Below are 9,967 nucleotides of genomic sequence, written 5' to 3'. Positions count from 1 at the left end.
AGTTGTCTTGAATTCATTCATCTGAAAGTAGGAGAAGCTTGAGAAAAACATTGATTAAGACAATAACACTAACCATGAATGGAATTAAAAGCAATTTAAAAGTTTAAGTTAGATGACCATAGAAAATAAATGGGAACACAAAGTATAACAAAGATGATTAAAGTAGTTGACCAACAACTATGAGCCTGACCCTGATGACTATGAGGTGTTGACCAACAACTATGAGCCTGACCCGGATGATAGCATAAACGGTGAAGGCATGGACTCTGAACCATGCAGAGATTTGACAAAAAACATTATTACTTCTGAACTCGATCACAGTGAAACTGAAGAAATTCTGGTTGGTGTGTCTGAAAATGAAGTTAAGAGGGAAAATAACRAACCTGAATTAGTCACTGAAGTATAAAACATGAAGAACACTAATGGCAAAGGAACGATATGCATTCATTTTGGGAATAGGTCATACAGGTTTATAAATGTGGATTTCTATCCAGTAACTCAGAATAGAAATTTGTTTTAGCAAATTTAAGAAATACACATAAATGCCCTGAATTTAGTTTTTACATGGTCAATCCGCTGAAAGCAATAACTTTCTTACACTTTGCACGTAATAGGTTACCTATGAATCATGAAACCAGGGTGAGTTGATTGGTCTGTGCAGAATAGGCAGGTACAACACCATAGACAGCAAAGAGATGAAGAAAATAAGGCTTTGGGAAGAATATTCAACATCAGCAGGGAATATTCAAATATTTAAGGGTTATGTATCAATATGCCATAGGCCTCTATARTTGCAATATATTTTTCATTTTACCTTCTATGATGGCAAAGGTTATTAGATATTTGTAGCTTACCCTATTTTTGAAGTATACCCAGCACTCTGTTTGGACTACGTCAAAAAGTCCTTAACTCTCATCCTCCAAATTYGAAACATGGGTGTAGAGGACTTGATATTCCAACATGTTTAACATCAGTTGGAATACCRTAAATCGAGAAATAGCCAACGTCTAAAATAAATATTCATAAATAGAGCTTTAAGACTCTTCGATTCGAATTATTGTATTTGATCTTTGTTGTAAATCAATTATCATCGTCTCTAAAATGCAAAATAACACTACTTCACAATAACGTTCGAATTATTATCTCTTCGTGTGAGTATTTTTACACTTCGACAACTTATTAGAGATCGAATTTACCTTTGGATTATAGTTTGATCTATCGATTTCTTTTTTATAAYGATGATTAATTTATAACGAAAATTCAATAATTTATAAACATCTTCAAGAATCTAGTGTTTGCTTAAGCTTTCCTTGCAAAAACTCACACTATGCACATCCAACAAAAGCTTTGACCTGACTTCTGTTACCAAAGGACAGAATGAACACCTATGGGGTTTTTCTTCAACAATATAGCATAATTATAATTGAAAAAAAAAACAAATATATGGACAATTTGTAACTAAAACAAAAAACTAACAACTATAACCTGCTGATACCTCTGAAAAACCATTGCATTATATTGGTTTAACTTTTTGTTAAGGGCTTTTGGAGAAGAAACCCACTTCCGGCCATACTCGGATCAACGAAAGTGGTGCAAAAATGAAATCAATCGAGCAGAAATGTGGCAACGTAAGGAAAGAAGATAACATAAATTCATTTTTTAAGTAAAATTAACCTTCAAGATTGCGTGTTCAGCTCCGTCTTTGATGGCCCGGTATCAACGGCGTGCTTCGGCGGTTGAATTCCAGTGGTTCTTAATAGCGTTATCAGTTCTTCCTGRCAAGAGYCGTGCAATCGATGCCCACGTGAGCCGAGAGTATAATACGGTCTTCTTCATCTGCCACATTTTACAAATTTGTAAGCCAAATAGTGTATTCAAAACATGCAAGTTAACACCAAGGATATATAGCAATCGGATGAGATGTAATATGTTAATGCAAAAGGCAATCACATGGTAGAGTTGGTGAGTTGGCAGTTACTCTGGTSATACTTATGGTAGTCTTAAMCTTGTAATGGAACCTAGAACAATTTTAGGATGAGAATATTCCTTTTTTTGGGGTTGAAACCTCTTATCAAAGAAGACCGAGCTTATGAAGCAATTCTAACCCATAACCCAGCACTCTGTTTGGACTACGCCAAAAAGTCCTTAACTCTCATCCTCCAAATTCGAAACATTGGTGTAGAGGACTTGATATTCCAAAGTCCTAATTTTGTTTTACCTTGGTTTTACCTCCTCCGCCGGCGCCGAGCAAGGTCTGAACCTAATGGGATCTCGATGGGGTTTGGTTTATTTACTTTGGCTGTTGCAAAACAGATCACAAACATCATTTCTTGAAACAAAAATACGTTAAAACAAACCCTAAATTCACAAAGGAATAGATAATATAACAAACCCTAATTTTGTTTTACCTTTTATTAGAAGAAGATGAAGAGGAGGATGGTGGGGCGGTGGTACTACCTCCTCCACCGGCGCCGAGCAAGGTCTGAACCTAATGGGATCTCGATGGGGTTTGGTTTATTTACTTTGGCGGTTGCAAAACAGATCACAAACATCATTTCTTGAAGGATCGACCCAATTTTCTGTCCAGTGATGGCTCGTTCTTATCACCCCTTGGTTGATTGAAGGACATGTATTCAAACCCCTTGGTTGATTGAAGGACGATGTGAAGCAAGGGCAGTTTAGGGGGTCATGAGGCAAGTTGAGGGGGATGGAGGAGGAGAGCGGCAGGTTGAGGACAGATAACAAAAAACCCTATTTTGAAGGAGAGGGCGAAGAGAAAACGAAAAAGAAGCCGGTGAATATTGAAAGGTTTTAAGAAAATATTAACCGATAGCTTGAGAAAAGGGGAGAGCAGAGAAATGAGTTTTCAGGCCTTAGAAGAGGCCACGTCACTGGACGTGGTTTCTTCTTTAATATATATAAGATTAATATTAATTTATAACTTATAAAAGATGTAACGGTACATAGAGAAGTAAATTTGTTATGAATTATAAATTTATTTTTGTAACGACCCAAGGACGGTGGGCGGATGGTGTTGGATTAATATGGAAAACCATTAAATTTAAAAAAATGTCATAAAAATAATATACGCACGAGAATTTAAAAAGAAAAAAACGGAGAACATATAAGGCACGCAATTGAAATGTCAATTGACCACTGTGGTGGACCAACAAACAAATCAACGGTTTTCATTAACCCATCAGATTATAAACAAATCCAATCCGTCCATGAGTAATCAGCCACAAGTCAAAGACGGTCATGCACAAGGCCATGAATCCATTCTACTTAAAGAGTGAACACCAGGGTGAAGGTAGAAAGAGATCTGATCTATGGCGAATGTTTGCAACATGTCTGAGATCGACGGAAGAAGTGGTTATTGCAAATCGAACTCTACTTTCTACAGCAAACGGAGGCCAGCACCATTACCGGCCAACCAAACTCTTGATGTGACTACGTTCATCTCGGCGCGTGCGCACCATGGCGTCACTGCCTACATCGACGCATCCACCGGCCGCCGCCTTACTTTTTCCGATGTATGGAGGATGGTGGAGTCTGTGTCTTCGTCGCTTTCCGACTTCGGTATCCGTAAAGGCGACGTCGTTTTGCTACTTTCCCCTAACTCCATCTTCTTCCCCATCGTCTGTCACTCCGTCATGTCACTCGGCGCCATTATCACTACTACAAATCCTCTCAACACTAATCGCGAAATCAACAAACAAATCGCAGATTCCAAACCAGTGCTTGCCTTCACGATCCCTGAGCTCCTGCCGAAACTCGCTGAATCAAATCTCCCGATCGTACTGATTGGATCTGGTAGCGGGAAGGGGAAAATTGTGAGCACGCTAGAGGAAATGATGAGGAAGGAGCCGAATCGGAACCGAGTTAAGGAGCGAGTGACTCAGGACGATACGGCGACGCTTTTGTATTCCTCCGGCACCACCGGATCAAGCAAAGGCGTGATCTCGTCTCATCGGAATCTAATAGCCATGGTTCAAACTGTTCTCGGACGGTTCCAGCTGGAAGATCAACAAACGTTTCTCTGCACCGTCCCCATGTTTCACATATACGGATTAGTAGCTTTTGCAACGGGACTGATGGCGTCCGGGGCGACCGTTGTGGTTCTGCCGAAGTTCGAGATCCAGGATATGTTATCCGCGATAGAAATGTACAAAGTAACGTACCTGCCGCTGGTGCCACCCATACTCGTAGCCCTCGTCAATAACGCAGATCAAATAAGGAAGAAATACGATCTCCGAAGCTTGAAGTGGGCGTTATCTGGAGGAGCGCCGTTGAGTAAAGAGTTGACAGAAGGATTCATGGAGAAGTTTCCGGGAGTGACGATTATGCAAGGGTATGGGCTGACGGAGACGACCGGAATAGGGGCTTCAACCGATACGATGGAGGAGAGCCGGAGGTATGGAACTGCTGGGATGTTATCGTCGAATATGGAGGCTAGAATTATTGACCCGGATAGCGGAAAGGCGTTGGCGGTGAATCAGACCGGGGAGCTTTGGCTCAAGGGTCCCACGGTGATGAAAGGTACAAACTATTATCTAATTGTATTAATGTTTAGTCACTCTTTTATTTTTATTCTAGTTTAAGGTGTCGGATACCTAATTTAACTTATAGTGTTATTTAATTTCATTATTTAATCGTTTGGGTATAAGTGAATTGCGAATCACCCAACCAACCGACTTTACAAGAAATTGCTTTAAGAGAACAAATGTGAAGGGATTTAAAAGATCCCATAGATTCAACTACATTTTACCATCTAATTATTATTTATTATAAAACCCTTTTGTCAAAATTTCAGACTGCAAACAGTTTAACATGTTCTGTAAAATTTGTAGATACTCCTTTTTTATGAAGTTTTTAGTTCAATAAAAATCAATAGATAATGTTTGAAAATGAAGATGTGGATGGGAATTAGTTATGGGATGATGAGTGTGTTGGGTGAGTGTGTTGGTGGGGTCATGTTATTTTGTTGAGACAAGTGCTTCCACTCCACTTATGTTTCTTTTTTCTTTCATGTTCCTTTTTTTTCTTAAAGACCAATAAACTCTCTCTTGTATTCTCAAAGTGGTTGAATATTTTTAAATATCTGAATCTAAAAATACTAAAAGATAAACACAAAGTGGTGTTGCCATTTACCCCCTTTTTCCATGCCAATGATAAAACGATATGTTATATGTACACCTTATCTCTATTTTTGAACATAGAAAGATTGTTTCTGTATATATGGACGACTTTGAGAATAATTTAAAAAATTAAGATTTTGCTAGAAAATTTCCTTTGCCCCTGGACTCTGAAGCATGGGGAGATTTCTTGATCTCTTAAGAAATTGAGGAAATGCATGGTTTTGAGTTTTTAATCTTGATTAGCAGTGTTGAAGTTGAACAAAATTAAGCTGACATCCGAAATGGTGCAACTATAGGTTACTTTAGCAACGCGGAAGCAACAGCCTCAACTCTAGACTCAAGTGGATGGTTAAGCACCGGAGACCTTTGCTACATTGATGAGGATGGGTTCATCTTCGTGGTCGATAGATTAAAAGAGCTCATCAAATATAAGGGTTATCAGGTAAAACCAACAAAAGACCACATTTAATAAAATTTCTCAAAAAATGCTTAATTAGTATGCTCACGAGCTTGTTTCATACAGGTTCCTCCAGCAGAACTTGAAGCTTTGTTACTAATGCACCCGGAAGTCGACGATTGTGCCGTGATCCCGTAAGTTGGCCTCTTATAATGGAGTAGTAGAGAAGTGAAATTAAAGTAGAATGGGCAATTGAGATGTTTGGTGTGTGATATGCAGGTTTCCCGATAAGGAGGTAGGACAATTTCCTATGGCGTATGTGGTGAGGAAAAATGGAAGTAATTTGTGTGAAAAGGGAGTTATGGAGTTTGTTGCTAAACAGGTGAATTAACGTTACATTACCATTAATTTTCTGATATAAATTTAATTTGTTTGAGGTTTAATATTTGAATTGAAATCTTTGAATGTGAAATTAGGTTGCTCCATACAAGCGAATCAGAGCAGTAGCGTTCATCGAGTCTGTCCCCAAGAACCCATCGGGGAAAATTTTGAGGAAAAATCTCATACACCTTGCAACCTCCACAAGTTCCAGATTGTAGAAGGAAATTTGCGCTTTTGGGAAGGATGATCATCTTAATCATAATTCATAAGAAGGTGTGGTTGGTTGGGGTGAGGGGTGAGGAATGGAAATTATAAGGAATAATGGTGTTTGGTTAGATATAATTTTTTTTGGATTATTTATATTTATATAAAAGTAGATAATCATTATTCATGTCTTATTAGATTGGGTGGAATGGAATGATTTTCCATTCTCCCAACGTTTCATTTCTTTTCTATATTTATTTTATAGATGTACAATGATCGGGATTATATTCGGTTATTTTTAGCCAAACAAAATATCATGTCCAAAAAAACTAAGTCCGGTTTTAAACCATTGTTGGTCGAAAATTTAAAATTAAATTCGGACATACGGTTTTAACGGGTCCTTTTGTAATTTTTAAAAATATAATAAACATATATATAAAAAAATGAATTGAACAAATAAATATGTCAAATTTTCATTTAATCTTGAACTAATTAATAGTAAGAAAATAGTTAATTCGTGATATTGAACGTTAATTAATTCTTTCACGTCTTTATTTTTTCTCTCTCTGTGCGTCTTGAGTAGTTTTCATTTCTTCATCGTTTGTATCCAATTTTAAGTGATCTAATTGAGTGATATTAGATTATAGAATATGTAATATTCTTTTTAATAAGTCATGGATTACATTTGTATTGAATGTTGCGTTTTAAGTCGAGGCACACAAAGAAACGGCAAACATATTTGTAAAATATTTTATAATTTGTTACACATTAATTTTAGTGTCGATGACCATAAATTATTGTTTTAATTACTTTTTGGGGTAAAAGCAATGACTTTGACCGGAGCTTGATCGAACATGTTTTCAATTAACCAATTGCCGGGTTTTTGGACTTTATCTGGATTCTTTTCACCAGTAAAGTATTGGTCTCAACTTCAAGATTAAGATCAAAATGGATATTCACCAACAAAACTTAAAAAAATATATTATAAACTATTATTAAAAAAGCTTAACTCTTGGATTTATTTTAACTATTTTTCGTTGTTGCGCCGAACCTTCTTCTATTATTGCCACAACCTTCTTCGGATGACTCACTTATTGCTCTTTGCGATCCCTTTCACAGCTTCAGGCATCATAATTCTAAGTGATATCAGTGTTTTTTTTGGATGATTTTAATATTTAATTATGGTGTGTTCTTTTGAAATGCTTGTTAATTGCCAGATTTTGCGTTCTTCATTGTCGTTAATGATGTTTTACTAAGGTTTTTTGAATAATCCAAAAACGTTTAACCCGAATCTCATTTGCTTCAAATAGGTTATTCCACGTTGTATTTTCTTCATACTCCTAAATGTACCCCCTATCTCATAACTTACTAGTTTCGTCATTGCTTCCGCCAAGAGATGACCAAAAACTGGTCTTGGGCCGCCGAAATCTTTTTGGGTTCAAGATTGTCTATATTTTCTTTTTGTAACCGGTCCCGATCCCAACTAAAATATGCAGTCCCTTCTCCATCTACAAGGCCCGGTCCCTAGAACCGGACTCGGTCCTAGGCTGTGTCCAAATCAATCCCAATTTTTTCGCCCAAAAATCAATTTTGAACAAATAAAAAATCGTGTTTGAAATATTTCTTTTGTATAACATCTTATTAAAATACATTTTAAAATCTCTAATTGCGTCATTCAAATACATTTTAAATCTTTTTTACATAAAAATGGTACAACTTTTTCTGTAATTATGATTTTTGAAATTTAGAGTTAGAACATTTACAAAAACTAAAAAGAACACTTGAAATATTTGAAGGAAATTTTTTGAAAAACTTGATATATAATTTATAAAAACTTAATTTTTCTTTAAAAAAAAATCGGACCTATATATAACCGATCACGGTCTCGTAACCAGTGTCGGGCTGGACTGGGCCGGGCCGAATTTGACCCCCTCTCTCTACCATGCACCCCTTAGTTTTGGGGCTTATTGGTTGATTAAACAAGTTTCTCCAACCAACGTATGTTTTGTTTTGTTTTTCTCCTAATGCTACTGCTACTTACAATTTTTGGAATTAGGATACACGGATTTTATTCGGCCCATCTCATCTCCTATCTTTTCTTCAAGGAATTTTCTTTATAAATTCTTTTAATTTTTGTGTATACTAAATTACTATTTTTTTTTTTTGGTTAAAATATAGAGATATTTCAACTTTTCGATTCTTACTTGAAAAATCACCAAATTTTTCAGTATATAGATCTCGAGAAACAAGAAAATCCGAAAAAAAATATCAATTTGAAATTGAGTTACTTTCTTATTGTTCAATGGACCAATATAAATCAAACTCTACGAGTATATTATATCTCGTTCAAATGTGAAGTCTGGAAGGTAGAATATATGCAAACATATCTTCTATCTTTTAAAATAGACAATTGTTTTCCTAAAAACCTCACTTTATAAAGAACTGTATATTAAAGAAAAATTATGCCAAAAACGTATAGTTGAATACATACTTGTCTATGTCTACTAAGACATGTTAATTATTTTATACAAGTCACACAATACGATCGTAACCTTAAATTATTTAAACATATTCAGAAAAATATCATATCTTACATAAGCAACAAACTATATATGTTTATAAATCATTATCTTAATCTGAAATCGAAATCGATGATATGTGTGTTTTATTTTCTGCAATTTTCTTTTACGGCAATATATTTATCTGATCCTATAAAAATTATATATTTAACCGTCTTACGAAAGCTTTTATATTCCATGATCCAATAAGATATTATGTATTTTACCACTTAAAACACTTTATCAAACATTTGTTAAATAATTAAGTACACCCCTTAATTATGAGGCATTAAATGTTAAATTTATCATTTTAAAAAAGGATTATTTTATATATTTACATTATTTTAAATGATGTGAAAGTAATTTAATTTTTAAAAAAATGGGTGTATATGTTGCTTTTTAATCCACTTATCATCTTAAAAATTATTTAATTGTCATTAATTTGTAATCATGTCGTCAATTATTTGCTTTATGATATTTAAACACAATAAAAGCATATAAAGTTACTTTATAAATTTGAATCCCTTCTAACGCAAGGATAAAACACAAGCCTTCAAGTGTTCATTAAAGAGAAGACTCATGCTAGATTAGATATACCATCACAAATTTAGGTTTATAAGATATCAACAATATCTAAATTCTTTCCATCTGTCTAATGTTTGATTTCAGACATATACAACAATTATGGCTACTGAGTTTATCAAGACTGATTTTCTTGCAGTCACAATTTATCAAGATTAGTCTATGGATAATTTGGGACGCCCTTCCAAGGAAACAATGTGTAAGTATCATAATAAACCAATTTTATTTGACAAAACAATAAAGCGTCGTAATAACTTTTTTTAAACGTTTTCTTTTACTATTCATCCTTTTATATGGTTTTACAAATCATTAGAACACACTAGAACAATGTTAGGTTTATATGACACTTAAAATGTTTAAGCGTTCTATTAAAACAATTTATATGATTTATATTTATAGGATCTAAGTTTATAGTTATAAACAAAAAACCATTCAAATGTAAAGTACGTTTTTTAATGTTTTTAGTTCAATTAAAAAATAAAGTGTTATTTTTTGTTATCAATTAATCATCTTTTTAAACTTTATTTTAATATTCTAATTTCTAACTAAGGGCCTGTTTACTTGTGGCTTAATGAGCTTACCGGATAAACGAGCTTATTCGCACAACCATTTTAGGCTGTTTACTTCGAGCTTATTCGCCCAGATAGGGGCTTATTCGCACAGACCATTTTAGGCACTTGTCCACATTAAGCCAACAAAAAAGACAT

The 9,967-nt window shown here is 34.8% G+C and overlaps 1 protein-coding gene across 1 annotated transcript; it reads left to right on the top strand.

Annotated features, from left to right (window-relative positions):
• The first annotated feature begins 3,251 nt into the window (after positions 1 to 3,251).
• LOC112525097 (4-coumarate--CoA ligase-like 5) lies at positions 3,252 to 6,356 on the top strand. The gene is made up of 5 exons (XM_025135054.1): positions 3,252 to 4,539; positions 5,435 to 5,580; positions 5,662 to 5,729; positions 5,815 to 5,917; positions 6,012 to 6,356. The coding sequence occupies exons 1-5, from the start codon at positions 3,330 to 3,332 to the stop codon at positions 6,132 to 6,134; spliced, it is 1,650 nt and encodes a 549-aa protein (XP_024990822.1). The 5' UTR covers positions 3,252 to 3,329; the 3' UTR covers positions 6,135 to 6,356.
• Positions 6,357 to 9,967: the final 3,611 nt, after the last annotated feature.

Source organism: Cynara cardunculus, assembly GCF_001531365.2.
Source record: "Cynara cardunculus var. scolymus isolate 2C chromosome LG 13, CcrdV1, whole genome shotgun sequence".
Taxonomy (NCBI): Eukaryota; Viridiplantae; Streptophyta; class Magnoliopsida; order Asterales; family Asteraceae; genus Cynara; species Cynara cardunculus.
Note: the sequence above shows the minus strand (reverse complement) of the source record. Positions and strands in the feature narration are given on the sequence as shown.

Coding starts and splice junctions, on each gene's coding strand:
- LOC112525097 (XM_025135054.1), top strand. CDS start 3,330: ATGGCGAATGTTTGCAACATGTCTGAGATCGACGGAAGAAGTGGTTAT. Junction 5,730..5,814: donor GACGATTGTGCCGTGATCCC/GTAAGTTGGCCT, acceptor TGTGATATGCAG/GTTTCCCGATAAGGAGGTAG. Junction 5,918..6,011: donor TGGAGTTTGTTGCTAAACAG/GTGAATTAACGT, acceptor ATGTGAAATTAG/GTTGCTCCATACAAGCGAAT.